Below are 25,864 nucleotides of genomic sequence, written 5' to 3' on the forward strand. Positions count from 1 at the left end.
GCCTGTTGAGAGCTTTAACTAAAAGATGTATGGAGGTGAGTGGAGGTGTGCTATTCCACAAAAGTTCACACCAGATTTCTCTTTTACTGCTAATAATGCACTATTTTTATCCAATGATTGAGTAAAATAAACGATTTGTCAGATATAACCTGCCTTTAGTGCAGGGGTGTCCAAACTACTAGGTATATTAGAAATAGAATGAAAGTTGGCCCGCTGTTAAGCAGGTTTTTATAATGGGAGATTCAAAGTTTGAACGCTAGGTGTCAGAAACGGGCAAAGAGTCTAAAAGCGGAGAGGGTGTGCATTTCTAGCGCAGAAAAACGGGCCAAAGAGTCTAAAAGCGGAGAGGGTGCACATTTCTAGTGCAAAAAAACGGACCAAAGAGTCTAAAAGCGGAGAGGCTGCGCATTTCTAGCGCAAAAAAAAAAAAACGGGCCAAAGAGTCTAAAAGCGGAGAGAGTCGCATTTCTAGCGCAGACAAACGGGGCAAAAGAGACTAAAAAGTGGAGAGTGCGCATTTCTAGCTCAGAAAACAGGCCAAAGAGTCTAAAAGCGGAGAGGGTGTGCATTTCTAGCGCAGAAAAAACAGGCCAAATAGTCTAAAAGCGGAGAGGGTGCGCATTTCTAGCGCAGAAAACAGGCCAAAGGGTCTAAAAGCGGAGAGGGTGCGCATTTCTAGAGCAGAAAACAGGCCAAAGAGTCTAAAAGCGGACAGAGTGCACATTTCTAGCGCAAAAAAAAAAAAAAAACAAGCCAAAGAGTCTAAAAGCGGAGAGAGTCGCATTTCTAGCGCAGAAAAACGGGGCAAAAGAGACTAAAAAGAGGAGAGAGTGCGCATTTCTAGCTCAGAAAACAGGCCAAAGAGTCTAAAAGCGGAGAGGGTGTGCATTTCTAGCGCAGAAAAAACAGGCCAAATAGTCTAAAAGCGGAGAGGGTGCGCATTTCTAGCGACGAAAAACGGTCCAAAGAGTCTAAAAGTTGCCATAATTAAGGAGTTTAATATTGAGAGACATCATGAAATGAAACATCAATTTGAAAAACTTTAGTTTACACAACACTGTCAAAGAGGAAGATAGTAAGTTAAGTAAAATGGTTTGGACACCCCTGCTCTAGTGTATACATCATGGAAAACAAGAACATTGTACATTTAACTAGACTTTGCAGGTCCTGCATTGTGATTACTGCACATTCCACATTTTGATCACAATTTTATATCAATTATATATCATGCAGCCCTAGCAGCAATTATAACAAATAACTGCTGTGCTTTGGAATATGTGATGTGTTTAAAAAACACTGAATTAAAAATGTTTGGCTAGATTAAAATTAACAATTACATCACAAACAAAAGAATCAGGAAATAAAGAAACCAAGAAAACAAAAGAAAACAGATTAGGAATGCCCTGCCTGACATGATAGGAGGGAAAGCTACATACAAACATGTTCCTTCCAGGAGCAGAGTTAAGAGGGCCGGCCAAGGCCTGGTAGAAATCATGAGGCTTAGTAAAGACCAGCTCCTCCTCCTCCTCAAAGTCTGCCAGAGTTTTTAACAGGTCTGGAGGAAGAAGAGGAGAGCTCTTGTTGTCCTAATAGGAAACGAAGCACAAAAGGGAAGGAAGGGGAGAGAAGAGAGAGACAGACAGACAGACAGACAGGAAAGAAAGAGAAAAAAAACACAGGCCTGTAAGAAAAGAGAGTGCCTGAAGCAAAGATCTCTCTCCCTAAGAGAGAAAAGCAGCAGATGCTGAACACCATCTACACCGGGCTCAAATCAACACCGCAATAGATAGAGAGAAACTATGTATGCTTTCCAAGTTACATGAAATGTAAATCAGTGGGCAGAGAGACAGTGTCCTTTAATCTGCACAAATCAAAGGAATAAAAGCATCAAAGAGGAGCATGTCCCACAGCCACGAACAAGACTGAATTAATAGTACATCTAAACCCCATTCCAGAAAATATTACACCCCCACAGAGACAGTTTGGAAAGAAAAGAGAAGGAAAAAAAAGTGCAAAGCATGCATTTGTTCTTTAGGCCTGCTACTGCACTTGACACAATACACTATATTGTCAAAGGTATCCATTCACCTGCATTGTGCTTGGTGATGTAAGGTTTAAATGGAGCTGTTTAGACATGGAAACATATTCCATAAAGCTCTAAATCTTTAAACTCTACTGTTCTTGAGCTAATCTGAAGCTACATGAAGTTTGGAGGTGTGTAGTGATCTGGTGACTCGGTAGAAAGTTGTTTCCTCTGTGCATAAACTGACCTCACTCTCACTGTTATTTTACACTGACCTTTTTTTTTTATCATTCCCAGTCGCTTTCACTGTGTTATAATATCACTGACAGTTCCACTGACTGTGGAATATTTAGTAGTGAGGTCATTTTACAACTGGACTTAACTTTAGATGTTAATGTTAACACAATTTAGATATAAAACTTGATGTCTTATTATTTGTCAGTCACTTATCTAGTCAGAAATAATATCTTGCCATAGGACTCCTATCTTGAAATTTAAAATTAAACTTTTCTTTAATTCAGTTTAGATTAAGGTTTACAGGTGTGAATCTAACAGAAGGATTAGAGTAGGTCAGCTGCAATGCTAATTGTGAGACATTTTTTTCACTAATAGTTATTGACAGATTGATTTAGTAAACTGTAAAAAAAAAAATCATAAATACAATTAAATTGTTCTCTGTAATATGATTATGTTCGCTTAACAAAAAATATTGAACTGCACTGTAAACTACAGAAAACGTATTGCCTCAACTAATCTTTATTAAGTCTTTATTTTAAGTTGGCCAACTAAATGATCAAGGCAATTTTGTTTTATTAACTACTTGTCAATAGTTATATACTCTTAAGAACACAGGTCTAATTAGCAGTTCTGCAGAGATCTTCACCTGATGTTGGTCACGCTATTTGCATATTGGGCGTGTCCTCCCACCTCTCACTCACCATAAGTGTGTAGTCATTTTCCACAGGCTGCCTTCTCTAAAGCTTTATATAAGTTATATAATAGTTAAGTGCCTGGTCTCAGTGTTGAAGGCTGTAAGAGCAAGCTATGTTTTGTTTTGCTGAGTGTGTAATCATAAATTCCGAGTTGCTAACTTAAATAAACAATAAAAAAAGTGTTGTGCCCAACATATATGCATTTGGTTAATGAAAAACATGTCACTGACAACATTGACCCAATGCTAAAAGTTCTTCTGAGCTGGATTACTCTATTGCTTATAGTTATATAATGCGTATATGTTATTTTCGCCCTTTGAAACTGAGAACAATGTGCCATAGATAAATCCTAGTTCTATATTTGCAACTATTTGTAAGGCAACACAAAACTACAAAAACTAAAAGACAAACCTCGTATGGTGGACCTCTAGGTGTATTCTCCTGGTCCGGGCAGAAGACTCCAGGCTGGTGCTTCCCCATTCTGTCCATGCCTCCTCTTCCCTCGCCCATGCGGTACGGCAGCTCCCAGTAGAAATCCTGCATTTTCACCTCGGGGAACTTCATCTTCTTATCCATGCTAGGCTGAGGGGGCTGCATGGGCACAGCCGAGGACATGGAGTGCTCAAAGAGCTTCATGGGGTCCTGGGCAGGCATGAAGAAAGGCTGCTTTACTGGCATGGGCATCTTGGGCATGGGGGGCTGAGCCTGGTGCTGGCTCCACATCTGTCCAGCCTGCTCAGACACTGGCATGTAAGGCTGAGATAAAAACACAGGTGGTATGGTCACAAACACAGATAAGAGTGTTAAAACTCTAAATCAGCTGGCCTTTATTATTAAAAAGACCCATACAATAAACTGTGAATATAAATCTGTTTTTAAGTGAATCAGTGCCAGTATGGGCTTAAATAATTGGGCAGGCATGAAAACCAATCCACTGTTATATTTTAAAGAGCTCCATGAAAGAGCACAACCTTTATTCTACATTAGTAAGGAATAGCGGCGGGACAATATATCAATATTGCGATACATCATAGTATCAATACGTGGCATTACATATTGATATTTTTATTTAAATATATGAACTCTAAATACCTTCAAACTAAATAACTGCTGTGCAGAATATTGGTTGTTAAATTCTGCGAAACTGACACCAATAAATTTACCCATAATTCCTGATATTTGTTTATTTCGGAGTATTTTATCCTCTTCAGTAACACAGATGCTGTAAAGTGTTATAAAAAATTGTCTTGCAATATATTGAATATGACAAAAGTATGGCATAGTATCGTAATATCATTGTTATCGTGATAAATGTATCCTGATATTATAAATTATCATGCCATATTCACGATAAGAATTGTTGATTATATCATACAGGTCTAATAAAAAAACTGTTAACATTTATTTTATTGCTGTGGCATATTACTAAAATTGATAAAACAGTTTGCGTTGCTTTTTCATATCGTCAAGAATATTGTTAGGACAAAATTATTCTGAAATGTCATGGTATTATTTTAAGGACATATGACCCACCCATATTTCAGAATAATTAACAAAGTTTTCAAACCTTTGCAGTGTAAAACCTACATTACAGTGGAAAAACAAATACTCTAATATCTTTAAATGTGATCTAGCTTTTGTTTCAGTAAACATGGGTAAGTTTAAAGTCAGCATATGACCATCAGATTTATTATTTGCTGTTTGCTGTCAATTATGTGTCTATATTACTTTTTTAAAAGAAAGTCTCTCTCTCTCATATATATATATATATATATATATATATATATATATATATATATATATATATATATATATATATATATATATATATATATGACACTGAGACTGAAATACCTGCTGCATGCCAGTGTGGTGTGGAGGGCTCTTCCCCAGCTGAGAGCTCTGCTTGGTGGGTGATTGTTGCTGCTGCTGCTGTTGCTGCACCTGAAGCTGCACAGTCTGCTGCAAGGCTTGTTTTGAAGGCTGCGGTGGGGGTGGCTGGGCCTGCTGAGGCTGTGGCTGAGCCTGGGGTGGACCCTGGGTGAGGGCCCCAGGGCCAGAGGGCCTCTGCTGGCTGTAGGGAATGTGTGAGGGCTTCCCAGATGGTACCTGGCTGGCAGCCTGTGGGTGGGAGGTGGGTTGTAGGAAAGGGGTGGGGACAGACACACCTGCGGGGAAAGTGAAGCCGGGGTTCATGGGGAACGCCACAGGGGGAGGGATCACATATGCTGGTGGGGGAAAACCTGAAATAAAAGAAGAATAAAAAAAAAAGTTAACTGCAGGACGATACTGGAAACAGATCAGAATCTTATCAGGTGATAGCATTAAGCAGACAATATTAATTATGTATATGTTTCTGTGTACATACCAGGTCTGCTGGGGAGAGGGGGAAAGGCTCCAGGGTGATGTATGGGGATGAACTGGGAGGAGCAGGTAGTCTGAGTCTGTGTGACAGGAGTCTTCCTCGCTTCAGATACTGGAGTCTTCCTCATTTCAGACTGAGATTTTACCTGAACACAAAAAAAAGCAATTAATATATACAATATACGTTTATGAGGAATTCTCACAATACTACTCGCACGTAAAATAGAACTCTCTCACACAAACACTTTACTTTGCTGATCAGTCTAATTATTCTCTCTGTAAAGAAATGTGTTGTAGAAGATTTGACAACATCTACAAAAGTTCCATTGCATCACACTAGTACATTACATTTAAATTTACAGTATTTTTTTGCACTATAAATTGCACAGGATTAAAAGGCGCTCTATGGGACACTATTAAGGAACAGAGGTGTTGCCATTTTTTTCTTCTAGTTCAGCAGGCCTCGCTGCTGTAGGGTGGGGGGGCTAGTTAACTAAGTTAAGTAAAGCTAAGCTAATTAAACAAAAATAAATAAATAAATAATAAACAAAGGCAGACGAGCGATGGATGTTAATATACACAGATTTCACTCCTGAAAACTGGTTATTTGAGTGAGTAAAGAGCTTAATTGGGTGAGTAAAACTTGGAGCATTAGCATTAGCAGCTAACTGCTAGCACTCAGCGCGGTTAGCCAGTAATGCTAATACTGCTCCAGCAGTGATAGCTGGGGTTAGAAGAAGGCTAAAAAACTATAATTCTCACCTTTGAACGGCAAAAGAGCTAGCACTTAGTGGCTAATGCTAATTCAGCTCCAGCCCTGGTGTTTGAGAACTTAATTGAAACTCCTTTATAACCCTGTACTTTAGCGGAGTTCATATATAAGACGCACCAGATGTTTTTTTTGGAACATTAAAGGATTTTAAGTGTGCCTCATAGTGCGAAAAATACGGTAAATTAAACAAACAATTAACAATTAAAGAACTCTAGCTAATTTTTCTAACGTTCTTATTAATTCATGAAGTGGTTTCATGCCAAATGCTCCATACTAGAGGAAACTTTGAAAAGGTTTTCTAAGTCAGGATTGTTTGTTGCTGAGAAGGAACTGCAATGCCTTTTAATGCCTTCTCCCTCGCAGAAGCTTATTACATGAAATATTCATAAATAAAAATGTTTTTTAATGCTTTTTTTTTTTACTTTTTTTTCTACCATTCAGGTAAAAAAGGTAAAAGAAGGACAAAGATTTAGTAGGAAGTTTTCACAGGATACATTTTCACAATGCATCACGTCACATCAAATCACAATAAAACACATTTATATACATCTCAACCACGTAATTCTTCGAAAAGAACCAAAAACGTATGGGTTTCCTCTATAACTTTCAGGGCCGGTTTCCCATACAGGGATTAAACCTAGCCGTGGGCTACATTTTAATTTCAATGCAAAGTCCTTGCTGTCACTATAGTTGAGGATTGCAGGTTTAAACCCAAGAGAGCACAATTGGCCTTGCTATTTAAGGATGGGTAGATGGCACTGTGTATGTGTGTGTTAGCTGATGTATCAGAGCTGTATCAGCAGCAGTCAGACTCTACATGTATCGGAGGAGGCATGTGCTATTCTCAGGGTTTCATGACCGTACAAAGCCTGTATTCATCAGTCTTATAATGATAGGGGGAGTCCTAATGAATTGGTTGGGCAATTGGCCTTCTAAATGGAATAAAATTAGAACAATATATATACAGATTTTTTTTTGCATTATAAGCCGTAATCCTTTAAAATCCTTTAATATTCCCCAAAATCTAGTGTGCTTCTTATAATTCGATGCGCCTTATGTATGGAAAGAGACCAGAAAAAACACTTTTATTGATAGCTTGCCTTATAATCTGGTGTGCCTTATAGTCTAAAAAATAATCCCCGTCTAAGAAACTCCTCTTTAATTCTTTTCAACTCTTCAATCTTTTAAAACTAAGCCTGAAAATGAACTGCTACATTCATTCAGACATAGATCTGACCCTTCAGGACTGGAACTGAGGACCCCTGCTCTAAAAAGACTGCAGATCCTCCAACCTGTTTTCCTGTATCAGACGTCTTCTCGTGGCTGTTCTTCTTAGCTTCACTCTTCCGCTTGCCCTCTTTCTTCTGCTCGATCTTCCCTGGTGTTCCATTGCCTTTGTTGAAGCCGCTGCGCTCCTTCCCCCCGTCCCTCTGGTGCTGGTTGCGGCCCTGCTCTCGGCTCTGCTCGCGGGGCTTGATGTTCTCCTTGAACGTGACCACGGGCCTCTCTCCGGGATCGAGGCTGCTGTTCTGGCTCTTCCCCATGGACAGCACTGACTTGAGGCCCAAGGAGCCGTCGTGAGGGGTCTGCTCACCGTTGGATGACTCCTGCAGGACTGGAGGGTCCTTCTCTTGTGGCTCCTCCACCACCAGCTCAGGGATATCCGTGAGGAACAGGAGCAGACCATCACTGATACGGCTCTGGATCAGGCTAGGGATACAGAAGCAGCTGTTAAACAGGGCAGTGTTATAGTTTATTACTAAAAGATGCTGACTTGCTCTGTATTATTTGGAGTAATCCATTTTTTATTTAATCACCTAATGTGAAAAGCATGCCAATATACTACAGTAGGGGTGACTTGTCAATTCTTAACATATAACGTTATTTTATGCATTAACAAACATTGTTATTTCGCTGTTTTATATTTCTCTATTTAATTTATTATTATCTGCAAGTGCCAGAATAACAAACTATCTTTTAATTAAAAAAAAAAAAAAATCTGCAGTGCGCCTTATAATTCTGTGCATCTTTTGTATGAATTCTACCAGTCCGGTACTAAGGAGCAGTAAAGCCACTCAGCTGAAGTACAGCACTAAGGAGTTTCAGTTTAGGTCTTCAGCTCAAAGGTTGGAGCGGTATTAGTATTAGATGCAAACTGCAGCGCTAGCTCTTTCGTCGTTTAGAGGCGAGTATATCTGACTGTATCCTGCGTGTGAATACTCAGGGTTCCTCTGTTTAGCGCTGTCTAGCAGCATTTACATCCCGTTAGAGCTAGCGGTTATACGCTAATGCTGATGCACCCAGCCTTAGCGGAAAACTGGAAAATCTAAGCTTACTCTAAATAAACAGAAGCGCTTTGCTCACCCAAATAAACAATTTTCAGAAGAGAAATCTGTGTAGATTAACATCCATCAACAATTTTTTATTAAGAATTACAGCTTTGCTTAATTTGCTTAGCTTTACTCAACCTGAATGAAAACACAGCGACAACACTGTTTCTTAGTAGTCTGACATAATGTATCTTATAATCCAGTGCAACTTATGAATGAAAATAGACCAGAAAATAGATGTTTATTAATAGTGTGCCTTATAATTTAGTGCGCCTTATAGTGTGAAAAGTTGGTGATGTTGGTGCAGCTCTACAGTACACAAGGGCAACATTATTTGAATAAAAGAGAAACAGAAAGACAGAAAGAGACACAACAACAACTGAACAAAAGAGAAAGAGAAAGTCAAAGAACTCACCCAGGCTGGTTGTCTGCCACCCACTTGCCCAAGTTGATGAGTCTCTGCTGTCGGGCATGCACTATCAGGCTGTCTTTGTCTACCGCAATGCCCTGGTGCCCTTTGGAAAAGTCCAGCAACCTGGAACATCACCAAATTAGATTCACGTCAGAAAAGCTCACAAAAACAAGACACCAGCCTCAAAACATCAAAGTCCTAAAAGGTTCATTGACTTCAGTCCAATAATGCAAACGCTTTGGAAATCGTCCAGTTCTGACACACTGATATGAAACTCTACCTTAAAGCAGGACGGAGAGCCAGAAAGCCCTGCAGCTCAAACTCTTCTGGGAGAGGAACCGCTGTAACACAAGCAGACGAAAAATCTGAGAAACTAGCACAGCCAAAAAAGCGTTATACAAAAAACTACTACGTTCTACGTTCATTATATCAGCCTTAAAATTCTAACTAGTAATATCAAAACTATAAAGCCATTCTGATTAGTCCTATTACCAGCATGACATAGCCTTCACATAATTTAGATGTGTCATAAGTAACTACATCTTTACCATTGATCCATTATCTATCATTTTTGCTTAAAACTTTATTATCTATAATTACCTTTTTTACAAGTAAAAATGTATATGAAGTCATATGTGCAGTTTTAGAGCTCCCATATATTTATAATTGATTAGATTGAATTAAATTTTTTTCTGCAAATTTCAAAATCAGATTCTGACAACAAAACATTAATACCGTATGACTAATATTTAAAACTAGTTTACAAAACTGTTTGTCTTAATAACAGTATATATATTTGGAATCTTAGATATCTGAAACTGGAGGTTGTACTAGTAAACATTTAGTAAGAACAAAATTGGATGTTCATATTCAAAATGATAAAAACAGGCTATGTTGCACTGCTCAATATATTCACATATTTACCTGATGGATTGGACACATCCTCCTCCTTGGGTTGGAAGCTGTTAAGAACGGAGACCAGCCATGGCCAAATACTGTAAAAAAGGAGGGGAAATAAAAAATAATTAAGAAAAAAGACCTATTATTTAAGAAAACTGTTACACACAGCGCACTGCACATATCCTACAATAAAGACTTTTAATTTTAGCCACACAGAGCTCTGTGCATTTTACACAATATATTAAAAACTACCATAATCATTACATCACACCTGTACAATGTTTTTCACAAGTTTACCATCAGATGGGTGGTTTGAGTGGAAAACATTTGTTTTCTTTAGAGATGATAACCCAGAATCAGAATACAACTTTTTTCTTATTATGTTGTAAAAACATTGTAATTAAAGAAGCAGCATAAAGACTTTTTTGTATCTCCAATGCAGCGCACTGTGTCAGTGAATTACTCAAACATAACACTTTAAATATACTGCACACTGTGTTTCTGGTGTGTTAAATAATTGCTGATACTTAAACATTATACTTAAATGGGTTTGATCATTTTGTAAAATAACCATTACAAACATGTTAAGGTATGTGTTTTTAAATATCATCATATCGCCCATCCCTAAACAAACACACACCCCTATATCCATGTAGCCTCAGGGTTACCAAACCTCTGCCTGACTGAAACCATCATATTCAGGTCCACAGCAAATTTTACAATACCTTCATGCGCTGAACACCTCATGTTATAAGACCAGCAACATATTTTATAGTTTTTATATATTTACATTCAGCTTTCCTAACTGTTAGGAAATTCACACATCAATCCTCCTACTTTTCACACCATCTTTCTGGAGCACACACTTTGAGATGACAGCTGTTTCTGTGCTTTTTAGAGTGACTCATACCTGCATCTGGAAAACCTGAAATATCACTTCTTTTTGCTGAGAGTAAGCTCTGTCTGCAGACTCATGGCTTTTATGTAGGGTAAATACAGCCTGCCTCGCATGATATTAAATTTGTTTCTACCCTTGATGTTTCAGCTCGACAGTGAAGTGTAGAAGTTTGCAGATCATGGGTACAACAACATTTTCTGTTAATTTTTTTAAGGGAAAAATCCTGTGCAGGTTTTAAATACATTTAAAGACTTGAAGTGTTTTAAACATTATTGTATTCCTGTAAGTGTTTAATTGATAGTGATAAAAACAAATGAAATATTTGGCAACCAGAAGTCATATTGTAGTGTTCCCTTCATGAGTAGAAACAAACGCCATAGACTAATTAATTTTTATTTATTACTATAATTGCAAAAATGTAACAAAAACAGAGCACTTCGCATCACTTCACACATTGTGTACCCATTTACTACCGTTCCACATATTGTGCGTGTTTTAGCTGAAAGATATGAGCTGTACTGGACTAGGATAGTAACTATAGCTGAACTAATGTAGCCTGTAGGCCATTTTAATATACTCAATGGTAAAAAAAAAAAAAAAAAAATACAAAATTAACGAAAACTTGTTCGTATTTAGTGTTAGTATTTCAGCCTTTGGCCAAAAGTTGCATTTTGTTCTGTTTCGGACAAACAAAATCTCCTTGTCTACTGATAAATCCAATCAATCAGTCAAGCATCAGTCAAGCCACTGAGCACCAGAGCACCCTCACAGAGGAAAAAAAGGAGAGGAAAGACTGCTTACTATTGTCTCTGGTCAACAGCGCTCTCTGTGAAGACTCCAGATCGGAGCTTCAGCCAATCCAGGGACACTTTGATGGCTGGAAGTGGGCACTCCCCCATGATCTCCTCCTGGTTCTTATTCAGCAAAGCCCGACTGCACATCACACCTAGGAAAGACACTGCAGAGACAGAAATATACATTACAACAGAACAGACAGGCCATCAAGACAACAGTGCTTTCAATATTAACCCTTTTAACCTGCAATACAAACTAGGGCATCTATGTGTCTATAATTGTGATAAATGTGATTTTGCTACAAGGCTCTGGGTTGTCCAGTGGACTAAGCACTGCCACTGTGATCGGGAGAAGGTAATAACAAATAAGGGTTCATATGTAACTTGGCCTGTTAAGACGTGTTTGATTGAAATACCTTTTAATTTTAGTAAATGTGTCCACTTAAAGCAGCACTAGGTAGGATATCCTTGATTTTTGATCTTTTTAAAGAAGTTACAGCTTGAAACTCACTGCAGTGCTGCATTGAGGTGTAATAGGAGGAATAGCGGTGCTCTCGTGTCTGTGCCGGAGCTCCTCTGAGCTCAAACCAGACTCTGTAAGTTTTCTGAGGCGGCCGCGACCAAAGCTCACGAGAACTGCGACCTGCTTTCCGACCTTTAGTTCTTACAGTTCTACAAGAACTACTGGTTCATTCTTTACAAACTAACATACAGACACTCTAGCAGAAGCTGGAATAAGACCTAAAATGTCTGTGAAAGCCAGAAAATGAGAAAGAGAAACTAATCTGCCTGAAACATTTATTACACTCTACAACTGTAGGGGTAGCCCATGAGCACAAAACTCAATCCTACCTAGTGAAGCTTCAATGCTGCAAATTAAAAAAAAATAGCATTTGTGGTTCTTTACACCCTCTAAAATGTTTTGAAACTCTGTTGTGCATAATAATATGGAACCGTGTATTTTGAGTTATGATTTGAAATTATACTGACTGTCATTTGCATGGACTAATTAGGAACATTGAGAAAAATATCACTTGCATAATAATTTGGAACACAGTTTATAAACGTACACTGCTGAATAAGGCACACGCACAAGCTACGCCATTTTTAACAAGTTGACTCAATACAGTATAACCAGTGTAAATCGGCCTTCACTCGCTCAAATCAACACTACATACTACACACAGTGCTACACGCCAATGATGCAGCCCATTCTGAATTTAAAAACATTTTATGTAGTAATAAACTTATATAGTCTTAACTTTTACTCACAAGAAATGTACAATTTTCTTTAACTTCAGCAGGAAAAAATTGCAGTTAAGACTATGCCACCAGTTCATATAAACACAAATGCAAGTGAAAAGATGATTAACAAGAATGACGGTGCAACATACTGAAAAGGCCGAGGAGCTGAATCCAGCTGATCTGCTCATCCGAGCTAAAGCTCTGGTCATCAGCCTCATTGCTAAAGTCTCGGAGGTGGTGGAGCTCAAACAGGTTAATGACTGTGATGTGAACCAGCTGCTGAGAGCTGAAGGCCTTTTGGAGAATCAGCCTCTGTTAGAAAGACGACAAACACACTGAGGTTAGTGGTGTTTCGTTACCACACGGATCCAGGAGGCCATCACGTAATCTGAGTGGTGAGCCAGAAACCTCAAGTATTACTGGACTATAAAGCGCACCGACTAGAATAATTTGTACCTATACAGATCGCACCTGACTATAAGCCGCAAGATATATTTACACAGAAACATGTTACAGAAAAGTTTGCTTAAATAGGCTACGTACACAATGTTACATACAGCAAACTGTGCTGCGACTTGACTGGTTTAAACAATACAGTCCACAAGGAAAAGTAACGAGGGTGAGGTTATATTAAAAAGTAGATAAATGACTTGGGCTACCATTTTAAGAAGCTAAGAGTAAAAGAAGTATAATGATCTGCTTATGATCTGTTACAGGGCTGCTGTGATTATCACCAGTTATCTACATTTATAATAGTCATACAAGCCTTCTACTCAGCTCAGGGTGGCACTTTAAATGCACTTTAGATTTACACTGATACAGAGTAGCTGAAAATACTTTGCTGTCCTGACTAGCCCTGGATTAATTTACAGATTTGTTTTATTGAAAACAGTTTATGTGGGTGAGTAAAGCACAGCAAGCTTAGATTTCCAGTGTTTTGACTGAATTGGCGAAACAAAGTTTGTTAGCCATAAATTACGATACTCTAATATTAAAATGATTTTTGGTCATGCGACTGTACCTGAAACTGCTCCTCCAGCTTCTCTCTCAGTGCGTTGAGCTTCTCCAGGCTTTTGCTGAGGTAAACATGGCCATGGAACTTGATGAAGGCCTTAATGAAATCAGACACGCTCCATTTCGTTTTGACCTCGTCACGGCTGCCGATTAAAGAGTCACAGTGCAGTCAGAACACATTTTAAGAGTCTAACATCACGGCGCACAGCTTTCACCCAGTAAACATATCAAGTGTTTCCTGCTGTACAATCTTTTCTTTTATTATTTTCTACTGTCACTCATCTGCACTATGTGGCTATGAATAGAAATTTAAATGTTATGCCAGTGATATAAAATGCTATAAATTAATTTCACACCTCTCAAGAGCCTTGGAGAGAGCTTTCTGTAGGTTGGTGGAAGCTGCTGGAAAGGGGAACTTAACGGCGATGCTTCTGCAGTAGTAGAAGATTGTTGTGAGGTGGTCCCCTTTGGAGGATGCCAGAATGGCCAGCTGATTGTAGGGCTGACCTGAAAGCCAAAAAATGGAGAATTCAGAAACCGCTTTCACAAAGCTACTGGAATCAGGGTTCATACACTTTTTAACCTATACATTTTCATGTCTTTTCCACACCTTCAAGGCAATAACCATACAATTTTTTTTAAACCTTAGTGCACACCTGGACAATAAAACCAAACATCAACTAAAAGTATATTCAAAATTGATTATAATAGGTCTAAAAAATATCAGATACAATGTTGACACACAATATTTAATGATAAAATGTGTGTCAGATCCTGAAAGCTTCATCGTGTAGGCTTAAATTACTGAATTAACTCTGAGCTGACTTATTGGTTAGCTCAAAATAGATTTTCTCCATCGATATATGAAAACACAAAAAAAATTGTAGACCAAATTTTCATGACTTTTCCAAAACCTTCTGGGCATTTTTATTTTTCCAAACTTATCCAGACCTGGAAATTGCCATTTTTAAATTCCAGGTTTTTTATGACCATTTGAACCCTGTGGAATTCATGTTAACATGCCTAACTGAAAACAGGCAGTGCTACTGACTGCCCAAAATAGAACTGCAGGTGAAGTCACAGAGTGCTGACTCTACTTTACTCTACATACAGGGCAGAGCACTGTATGTTGGGTAAAAGCTTAAGGTGATGAGAATAACGGTGCAATAAGTAACAGTGAGTGACCAACCGTTTGAGGGAACGAGCTGAGCTGCGTGTCTGTAATAAGACTCCGCTTGGCTGGTCTGGTTGCGATAACGTGCTATGGAAAGAAAACAAACAGGCTTTCAGTGCAAATAAGTAAATTAATACAGAAAACAAACACATCTTTCTTCCTCTTTCCAACAAACATGCCTTGAATGCATAATGTACTGGAGAATGTAGTGCTGAAAGTGGCTCTGTTCAGAAAGCACACAGTGTGCAGACTCACCAATGTCCCCCAGATGGACGAGACAATGCTGGCAGATATAAGAGCAGGAGCTGGGCTGTGGTTTCACGATGGCGCTGGTGCTGCTCTGTTTATTGCTGATGATGCCAAGCTGAGAGGATTTCACACGACAAGGCAGGTCCACGTTGAACACCGTGCACAGCTCTTGTAACAACTGAGAGGGAGAGACAGATGTAGTTTCATGCGACGATTTCTGAAAACTGCTTTAGTCCCAACAGTACAGATCTCAAACTGAAAACTGCAGTGTGAGCTGCTTAAACCACAGGTTTTCATTAAAAATCTGCAGAGTGTGAATACTAATAAGATCATTATTCATTGACAATCCAGGCAACTCACCTGTGTGTAGAATCCACTAGCTGCCTCAAGAAAAAGGGAAAGATTGGCTTGCACTTCACTTCGATTGGGGTTAGCTCTGTTCTTGGCCTGACTCTGTAGTGATGTTATCTGATTCTTGAAAGCATGGTTCCAGCTACAAAAAAAGGAAAAAAGGAAAAAAAGAAGAGAGAAGAGTTTGGAAAAGCTTTACAAATGAGTAAAGCATCTTAGGTTCACATTACCAGACTGAAGCGACTCAAATTAGATTTTTTGCTCAATGTGGCTCAGATCAGATTTTTCATGGCTGTGTGAACGTGCCAAATCTGATTTTTTCAAATCAGATCTGAGCCACTACCATATGTCTTTTTGCTTCTACGCATGCGCTGAGCCTTTGCAACACTTAAGTGTGTCTAAACTGGTGCCAGAATAAGTGTGCTTTTGGGATTTCAGAAGTACTGTGTTTAAAAAATATATATTTTTTATTATTATTGCGATGAGTTTAAGATAAATGCATCATAAGAGCTGTGATGCAATTTGAGTTTGCTGTTTTTCTTAATGTTATTATCCACATGCAGCAACAGAGGCACCTCTTAACTCTGCAGACTGTGCTCATGTGACATTCGACCGGAAGCAGAGTAAGGTAAAGGTTCACACCAAACTTCTTTTTAGCCTGAGAACAATCTGTGCAGCCAAGCCAAGTATTGAAGACCCTTAGCAATGCTGCGGGCTTAAAATATTGGTGGATTCAATAGCATTATCACAAGTCCCATTTTTTGACCACACAGTCAAAGACTGCACTGACGGATAAACCATCCAACTACACACAAAAAGAAAATCGTAAAATATGATCTAATTCTCTCATACTGACTACTGAAAACATGTGTATGGCTTACATGTCCTTTTAAATGCATGTCAATACATATCAAATAATTGCTCAGGGGTGGAAGAAAATACCAAAATCATGACATACTGTATAGTTTTTGTTAGGGATACATCATCATTACATGGCATAAAACATGGGCGCTCTAGAATCTAAAGTAAGACTCGCCTCTTCTATTTGACTTACTAAAGTTTATGCTTCATTACTCCACTGGTGGTGCTAATTAAATAAATAGGGTAAACCTGCGGTGAAGAATATTGCTGGTGAAATTCTGGTTAACCAACACCAATTCCTGGTGTTTGCTTATTTAGTAGTATTTTATCCTCTTCAGTAACACAGATACTGTGAAGTACAGTAGATAACTGTCTTGCAATACATAGAGTATCACATAATCACAGTATTGTGATATCATCTTTATCATGAAATGTTATGTGATTCCTACCACTATTCAAAACCAAAAAAGCTGCATTAAAAAATGGCTATTTCCTTACAGGTCTTGTTCCACTTTCTTGTCCAGGGCATACTCCAGGTCCGTCACCAGCATCTTCTGGTACAGATCCTGAAGAGCCTGCCGCGATGTCCACACCTCTGCAGCACCAAGCTTCGAATCTGACAAACAGAGCAAGCACCAAATTCAGTATAATTATCTGCTGCTGACCTGAAATGTCCACTGTAAAGAAAACCTAAAAAACCAAGCCTTTTAAACAGCAGACACGAATCTCTTAGCAACGACATGATGTGCTATCAGAATGTGACGAGGTGACAAAAACTGAAGGCCAAAATCTGATACTTATCCCCCAGTATTATATCCTATACACTGCAGTGTATTAGAAAATAGTCTTGTTTCAACATCAGAAATTTTATAAGCAGAAGAGTGGAACACAGTGAGATGAGCATTTAAACATACCTGTCATATCAGCCTTCAGGGCCTCTGCCTGCCTGCTCAGAAAGAAAGATAGATCAGTTAAAAATTACCCAGAGACAGCAACACAAATATACACAATCAATTTTCTTATCATATTGACAATATCATATCAAAACAATTTTTATATAGTGATTTTCACAACTGATTTTGTCTCAAATGAGCTTTACAGACTAATAATCAGTTAAAAACTATGAACAGGTAATTAATAACCCCTAGTGAACGTGGACGCATAAAAAAATCTGAAAGAGCTGAAGTAGTAAGAAACCTTGGGAGAACCAAACTCACATATAAGGGGGGTTCATCCCACCACTGGTCAAACATCTTTTAATATAATATTATGTCATGATGAAAAATTGATTTTACTATTGCATATGATGGGATACAAAAAAATAAAAGAATTTTATCAGATTTGTAACAGAAAATATAATACTAATAAATGTACTGCACATTTCTCCATATATCCAGGATTAAAGTAAAATAAATGATACTGGACAGATATAATCTGTCTCTAGTAGATATATAATGGCAAATGAGAATAGTGTGATTTTTTTGCTTTTGCTAGCACCCTGATGTAAAAATTAGGGGTGGGTGATACGGCACGATATTTCAGGGTATAATATTGTTAGCAATATTCAAAACATTGGCGATATTACAAGTTGTGCTGCTGTGTAGCACCATTAGAGCTTCCCCTAGTGTCCATTCCACAATTTTACCCACAAACAGCAGAAGAGACTGGGGAACACAACCCCAAAACCTATTCACACAGAGCAAGATGCAGGCTAATGACACAGCTGCAGCATATTAACTAATCAGCTTCCAGAGAACGACTTCATTTCAGCCTGGACTGGATTCCAAACAGGATGAGTAAGTAAACCCATCTGACTGGCTTTAGTAGCTACTCTCAGCCCAACTCAGCCCAACTCAACTAATGCTAACTCACAGCTGAAGGAGAACAGCAGCTACTCTTCAGAAACAGATCTTACCAGAGCTTAACAGTGCTAAAAATGTTAATTTCAATTCAGCAATTTTATGTCTAAATATTTTTTATTTGAACTGAATAAATTGCAGTATACATTGCGGATATAAATATTTGTACTCAGTATGGGAGAACATTTGAATAGCATATAATAGCTATAAAAGAATTAGAGCTAATGATGCATTTTGACTGAGATCATGTGTATCCATATAAATATTGTGTATTAGGGGTGTGCTTGGTGTATTTGTTTTGTTATTTAATTGTGTTTGCAGTTTATATGCATGCACTAATTATGGTGCACTTTAGCTTTGTGGTAGATTTTTTTAATTGATACGTTACTTTATTTTTGTTATTTTTTTTATTTTGTTACACTATAATCATGTTATACAAAATAAGGGTCTTGGTAGGTTACTGTTTATAGATTTTTTGTTTGTACTAAATGTTTAAAACTGTCATATATATATATATATATATATATATATATATATATATATATATATATATATATATACACACTAAATTTTTATTTATTTTGTTGCAGTATTATAATCTTTAAATTCGTGTGAAAAAATTCTATGTTTTGTCATATTGCTAAGAATAATGTTATCACAAAACTACCCTGAAATATCGCCCATTCCTATTATGTATTGTGAAAATGTTTTTAATTAGCTGAAAAATACTGCAAAGTGACTTGCGTATGCAAACTGCGATGGTGATGCCGAAACAATATTGCACAATTTTGTGCAGCCCTACCTTTTTCACACTTGCTGTAATTTAGTACATATTCTTTTTTTTTAATCAATGTGCCACGTGCGTGTAATCTTTTGGTCAGTCAAACAGCCTTTTCCTCCAAAAGAAGGAAGTTCTTGACCATTTTAGTTCACAAAAAGCAACAAACACGACAGCCCATTCCACACATGCCCTTATACACCTGTAAAGGGATGTGGTGATCACAAGCAGGAGGTAACTCAAGACCTAGTATAATATTCTGTAAAGAATCAACAGATAGGAATGGGCAATGTGACAATATTTACAGTTATCATGATTCATTTAATCACAATATGCTTGCAATGTAAATAAAAAAAAATCATTTGTACTTATGTCAGCTCCATTTGGATCAGTTCCATCCTGCCCAATGTCAAAATATGGGGCATTATGGTATTATAATTATGCAATATCATCCAACTTTACAATAATTGCTCATTAGTAAACAGAAGTTTACTGGGAAACTTGAGCACATCTAGATTACAGTCAATTGCCAAGTCTCAATCACTGTTCCGCAATGATTCAGTTGACGTCACAAGCAAAAGTGACGTATGTGTATTTGCTGAAAAGTGTGTCTCTATAGACCCAGTAACGTTTACTCTGTTTAGGTGTTTGAATACACTTCTGCATAAAAACAGACTGCATACCCAGTAGGGGTGGGAATCGTTTACTATCTCACGATTCGATTCGATTCCGATTTTGGGGGCCACGATTCGATTCAAAATCGATTTTTGATTCAAAACGATTTGAATTATAAAAATTTCTGCTTCTGGCTTATGAATCTTATTGAAAAAAAACCCTCCATAATATACACTGGTCCTGGAGCAAGTAATGTGTTACAAAAACAATAAAATGTGCAGGAATGTGGGTCCTCAGTGACAGAGGAATCACTGGGATATCACAATGACGTTAATGAACAATAAATAAATAATAAATAACACTGCTTTATTACCAGGCTACTAGCGGTGGTGTGTAGGTGACGCTGCTGGGCTGATGTGATGATAGCAGTGAAGCGCTAAAGTTCAGGAGCAGCTGCTGATTAACTAGTTAACTTTAAGGTCGTTGTATTTCTTCAGAAAGGGGGCAGGAGGTGGAGAAATTAATTCATATTGTCCATTCCTTAATTCCTCTGTGATGAGGAGCTGAAATTAGCTCTGATTAGCTTATTGTTATTTTTCCGTTCCGCCTTAAATGCTGCAGCCCGCTGCCACCTGTAGCGTTATTTAAGGTGGAACTGGAAAGTTAGCTAGTTAGCTAGCTAACAGTTACTGAAACTAACTACTAGCGATCTTTTTTATGCTTGTTATGAAGCATTCTGCCATAAAACATTGAAACTACACGTTAATCTAAGGTAATATAGTGCTTGTTCTGCCATCTTACCGGTGATTCTCAAACACCTACGCTCTGTGTGTGTCTGGAAGATCTCCGTTTGAAGGGACAAGCCCTATCCCCAGGGTTGCCAGGTCCAACAAAAATACCCAGCCCAAAATCAGTCTAAAACCCGCCCCTCAGAATCGATTTTGGGACATTTTAAATCGATTCTGAATCGTAGTAAATGAGAATCAAGATTCTTATGTGAATCGATTTTTTGGCACACCTCTAATACCCAGCAATACAAACCAACTGTGTGAGATGCATGCTTTTACAGAATGCAAGTTTTCACATTTTTCAGAAATAAAAAGCCATTGAGCACTAGGCCCTGTTTACGGCAATAAAGTAGCATAATGTAAACAAAGCATTTGCATGTGTCACATACAGTTCATGCTAGGGCTGCACAGTATCTCATTTCAGCACTGTTATCTTAATGTGCACATGTGCAATAGTCAAATCTGAGGATGTGTTAAGACTCATAATGCAAATTGAACAAAAAGTGTCATTCTATAACTTGCTTGACACAAAAGGCAAGCCGACATGACGACTTCTGGAGAAGCCTGGTGAATTTTTTGGATTTCCTAAACATCACAAACCTACAAAATACTGAAAGCTATTTTTTTTTCCCATTATCATGCAGCTGTAGTTCAGGGGTTGCCTGTGTGGATGACAATAAGTCTAAATATTGGCAGTACTTTCAAACGATTACAGAAATGATACCCTACAAATAATGAGAAATTAAGCAATACTTTTTCTATATGCCTTCCTATGCATCCAAGGACACTTACAATTACATTCTACACACACTTACTTCTGTTCATCAACACACACTGGTGAGAAGCGGCATCACACTGTGTACTCTTAACCGGAAACAACCGTCCACCTGGAGGAATGAACCGGCACTGAGGATTTGACCCAACACAGAGTGCAAATCTAGGCCCAAAGGCGTACACGCATACACCAGGACAATTTAGAATATTTAAATGACCTATTCTCCATGTTTTTGGACCCTAAAAGGAAACTTGAGTCTCCGAAAATAGACACAGAGGCAAGGAGAGCATGAAAATTCCCCCCAAATAGATACCTGAACCCAGGACCCCAGTGCTGAAAGATAAACATGCTAAAAAACAAGTCACTTTTCTGCCTGTATATATTTATATATGAATATATCGTTCATGTCAATATATAAAAAACTGTTTAATACATTTAACAAGACACCTGTGTGATGTTACAGTATACATATTGTAACATCACACCTGTTTTACAGTTCAACATCTGTATGATTTCATTCCAAATAATACTGGCAAAGATTCCCAAACATTTGCATGGAAACGGTCTGGTACAGACTTGTGCAAACTATGCCATAACGCACTGCTAACAAAAGGTAGCATGTACTATTTAAATATACAGCATGCTTTGTTTTAGTGTTAGAAATACACATATACTTTAACCTTACATTGATATTACTTGAACAAGTTTTCCTCAAATCATATTAAATTAAGCATAGTGACATGCCTTGGCATGGGCTGAGGGGGGTCTCAGATGTCAAACAGATGTCACTAGTACTGATTGTTAGAACAGGATGCCCACCTTTCTGTGTTTTACAGGAACAACAGCCCATTATCTAGGCAATGACTTTTGCATATCCAATGAACTGAACAAAACAGGCGATTATAGCATTTAAGGATATCAAGCTAACTTACAGTGCATTATGACAGACAGGGTTCCTGGTCAAACCAGCATGCTCAGCTTTTTAATGTGTTCACATCCATTAATTATGCTAAACATGAGGCTAGCAGGACACTACCGAAAATTAGAGGCTCCATAGCTAGACATTAACTAATGTTATGGTAAACTTACTGCAGATACAGACTTTACAGAAGCTAGAACAGCAGCAGTGTTAATAGGACTGTTACAATGCGGCCGATTTTCAGCTAAATTACGCAATCTTTGGATATTTCTCAGATTTAGCCGATCTGATTTGGGAGCTAAGGTATACCTACACTGCAGCGCTGTGTGGATCAATGTTGGGGCAGTTTGATCACAGGAAGCTGCATTTCCTTGTCCAGTCAGTACTCACTTGAGAAACCCCGCAAAATAACACTCAGGTGGCTGTAATTAGGCAGACCTGTAGCAGGTTTGCCTGGTATCTGTGTGGCATTTGGCCCTGCCCAAGATTGGTACTAGCAAACAGCCAATCGAACTGAAAGACGATCAACGTTTGTGTATCAGAAATCAGAAATTTCTGAATATTAATACCAATTTGAATCAGACAAATTCAGTAATCAGTCATTCATGTTTTTCTCTTATTGAACATGACTGAAAATATTTTAAGGTTAAAGTCATGATGTCACATAAATGACAATTTCATAACTATTATTAACATTTTGTTCGAGAAATGATGTCAGAACTAGTTCTATGAAATGAAAAACATTCATTATAATGTTTGAATGGTTGGAACACAGCTGTAGAAGGAACTTTACACACCTTTAAATGGTCTGTGACACAAACAGTTGGGCCCAGAAATATTTTGACAGTGACACAATCCTAATGATTTTGGTTCTGCATGCCACCACACTGGATTTTAAATGAAAAAATGAGAAGCCTAAAGTGAGGACTTTCAGGTTCAATTCAAAAGGTCAAACAAAAATATCATATGAAGCATTTAGTAATTACATCTATCTTTCTACAAGGCCTCTTCATTTCAGGGGCTCTAAAGAATCAATCCCAGGCCTGGAACAGTGTTCTTTGAACATGTAAAACCTTGAAATTATCACCGGAATGGTAGGAAGAATAAAGTATGACATAGGCTTGGAACAGCTCGACACAAATCACACCATATCATCTGTAAAACATGGTGGAGATACAAGCGTGCATTAGCTTCCAGTGGCACTGGATCATCAGTGCTATTGAAGATGTGACAGAAGACAGAAACAGAAAGATAAATTCTGAAGTGTACAGGCATTTAGTTTCTGCTCAAATTCAAACAAATTCTGCTAATATGGTTGGACAACGCTTAATAGTACAGATGGACAATAACCCAAAACACACTGGGAAAGCACCCCGTTGAATAATCTGCAGTGGCCGAATCAATCACAAGATTTGAACCAGATCAAACAGGATTTCACTTGCTTAAGACAAAACTGAAGGTAGAAAGACTATTAAACCAGCAACAACTGAAGAAGACAGCTGCAGTAAAGGTCTGATAAAGTATCATAAAAGGGAAAAAACAGTGTTTGGTGATTTCCATGGGTTCTAGACTTCAGGTAGTTATCGCCTGCAAACGATTCTCAACAAAGTATTAAAATTTAGCATTATATTCATGGTAAAATTATTTTCTCCAACACCTTTTGCGCCCCTGTCTTTGTAGGAAAATGGTTGTCATTTCTAAATGCTTTATAGGATAATTTTGTTCGAAACCTTAAACTTTAAAGCCTATACTTTAATTACATCTCATTTGTTTCATTTTAAATCCAGTGGGGTGGTACTCAGTATATTCAGGTAGTCAGCTGAGCTCTTTCATTCAGCACATACTGTTGCTAAACCCAGACCTGACCAACTACAGCAACCCCACATCATTTACTTAGTTAAATCCAGGTGGTGACGATTAGTTAATATAATGGACAATGAAATTTGTCGACTACAAATTCCATTGTTGACTAATCATTCATTTGTAACAGTACTGCATTACACAAAGTGCTGGGGACAGAAACAAAATAGTTAACTAGGTCTGTGTCTCCAAAAACACAACAGATTACATAATTACTTAGTAAACATCAGTATTCTCCACTTTTAAACAGCATCTGCACATTTAATTGCCTTTTTAAAGCTCATGTTCAGACTTTTTTCTGTTGTTTTTAGAGATGGAGGACAGAAATAATCGCTGAATAATCGACTAATAAAAAAATTATCAAAAGATCATTAGATTACCAAAATAATCATTAGTTGCAGCCCTAGTATGTGTTGACCACAGGTAACACACATTATGCTCACCTGTCACAGTTGCTGATGCATTGATTGCACTGGTTATTGCAAGACTGCATACGATACTGATGCTATTCATTCTTACGTAAAAAAACACAATAGAAACCCAATGGGCGATATCAAGGTCAGCAAAAAAAATAATTGAGGTCACACGCACTGACTGTACGTGTATTCGGTAAATTAGCTAATTAGCAATAGTGACGGGTTTTAGCTTTAATATTAGGGAAACAAGCTGAACGTCTAGCTAGACCTAGACCTCTCTGCCTCTCACACACACAGACCTCTAATACTAACCTCACACCAAGCGCGAGTTAGCTAGCTAGCCTAGCTTAGCCTAGCCAACTAAGAATCAAATAAACACAGCTAGCTACCAGCCTAATTTAGACACATTACCGGGACGCAGCGAGCACATAGCTACCAATATCACTTCATTAAACAATAAATTAATTAATATATAACTAACTCGAACTGACTACAATAATGTAGTTAAAAACGAAACCAATGAAAAACAGACAGCAAGCTAACCAGCTAGCTACCGAGCTAGTTAGCGCTAGCTAACCTAGCTTAGCTACAGCGAGGCTATCTAACCAAAACTGGTTCCTCAAACAGAACCGAACACAGACCCAAAATAACACGTACAGCCGAATAACTAGTCAATTAACACATTTATACTACATCCACTGTTGTAACAAACACATTTTTATCCAACAAACGACGAAACTCGAGCTCGTTTGTTTGTTTGTTTGCTAACGTTAGCCTTCCGTGCTAAGCCACAGACTCTCTCGCGAGGAGAATCACTACCCGCTGTTACTTCACAATCTTTTCCCGGCCTGTCAGGCAGAGAGTGGAGCGCGATACAGCGCGAGCCCATGAAATTAATGGGTTCGTATGAAACAACTAAGCAAAGACAGTTATCTAATAAATGTTTAATATTTTTACACCGAAAATTATAATCTATCTTGTTATTAATTTTCACAACATTTACAATAATTATTTCAAATGTTTCAGCACCACATATATCATTTTAAAGCTTTTAAAAAGGCTTAACCCATAAGAATTCTGTACTGATTGCATTAAACACCTTACGTTTTCCTATATGTAATTACAAACATTTAAGGGACATTTTTCCCTTACCTAAGCGAAAATAGAAAGGGATTTACCACAGTAAAGTTTCACTGTAACTGTAACCATGACAACAACTTATCAACCAAAACAACAGTTCACTGTTAGAGTGCCAGTGTTTCTACTTTATTATTTTATCTCTAGATTTAGCAATGTCTAAGAACAAGTTAACTTGCTACACAGCTCTGGAAAAAAAGAGACCACTTATAAATTATGAGTTGCTTTGATTTTACCAAACTGAAAATCTCTGGAATACAATCAAGATGATCACAAGCCATCACACGAAGCTGCTTGAATTTTTGCACTAGGACCGACAAAATTATTCAAACACAGTGTGTAAGACTGGTGGAGGAAAACATGCAAAGATGCATGAAAGCTGAGATTAAATCAATTCA

General features: G+C 37.9%; 1 protein-coding gene across 2 annotated transcripts in view; it reads right to left on the bottom strand.

Moving 5' to 3' along the window:
- Window positions 1–25,864, bottom strand: part of smg7 (SMG7 nonsense mediated mRNA decay factor) — a 43,863-nt gene that overhangs the window by 15,980 nt on the left and 2,019 nt on the right. Inside the window, exons 2-18 of one of the 2 annotated variants that reach the window (XM_007258029.4) lie at window positions 17,234–17,265; window positions 16,818–16,935; window positions 15,468–15,600; window positions 15,114–15,285; window positions 14,874–14,945; window positions 14,041–14,191; window positions 13,692–13,827; window positions 12,820–12,982; window positions 11,433–11,589; window positions 9,758–9,828; window positions 9,114–9,174; window positions 8,837–8,956; window positions 7,384–7,801; window positions 5,324–5,465; window positions 4,810–5,198; window positions 3,367–3,711; window positions 1,437–1,586 (exon numbers count right to left, since the gene is read on the bottom strand). In XM_007258029.4, the coding sequence (XP_007258091.3) occupies window positions 1,437–1,586; window positions 3,367–3,711; window positions 4,810–5,198; window positions 5,324–5,465; window positions 7,384–7,801; window positions 8,837–8,956; window positions 9,114–9,174; window positions 9,758–9,828; window positions 11,433–11,589; window positions 12,820–12,982; window positions 13,692–13,827; window positions 14,041–14,191; window positions 14,874–14,945; window positions 15,114–15,285; window positions 15,468–15,600; window positions 16,818–16,935; window positions 17,234–17,265 (2,830 nt within the window). The remainder of the gene's footprint in view (window positions 1–1,436; window positions 1,587–3,366; window positions 3,712–4,809; window positions 5,199–5,323; window positions 5,466–7,383; window positions 7,802–8,836; window positions 8,957–9,113; window positions 9,175–9,757; window positions 9,829–11,432; window positions 11,590–12,819; window positions 12,983–13,691; window positions 13,828–14,040; window positions 14,192–14,873; window positions 14,946–15,113; window positions 15,286–15,467; window positions 15,601–16,817; window positions 16,936–17,233; window positions 17,266–25,864) is intronic. The other variant, XM_007258031.4, reaches the window with a different exon arrangement.

The sequence above is a fragment of the Astyanax mexicanus genome, chromosome 8 (assembly GCF_023375975.1).
Source record: "Astyanax mexicanus isolate ESR-SI-001 chromosome 8, AstMex3_surface, whole genome shotgun sequence".
In the NCBI taxonomy this organism is placed as follows: domain Eukaryota; kingdom Metazoa; phylum Chordata; class Actinopteri; order Characiformes; family Acestrorhamphidae; genus Astyanax; species Astyanax mexicanus.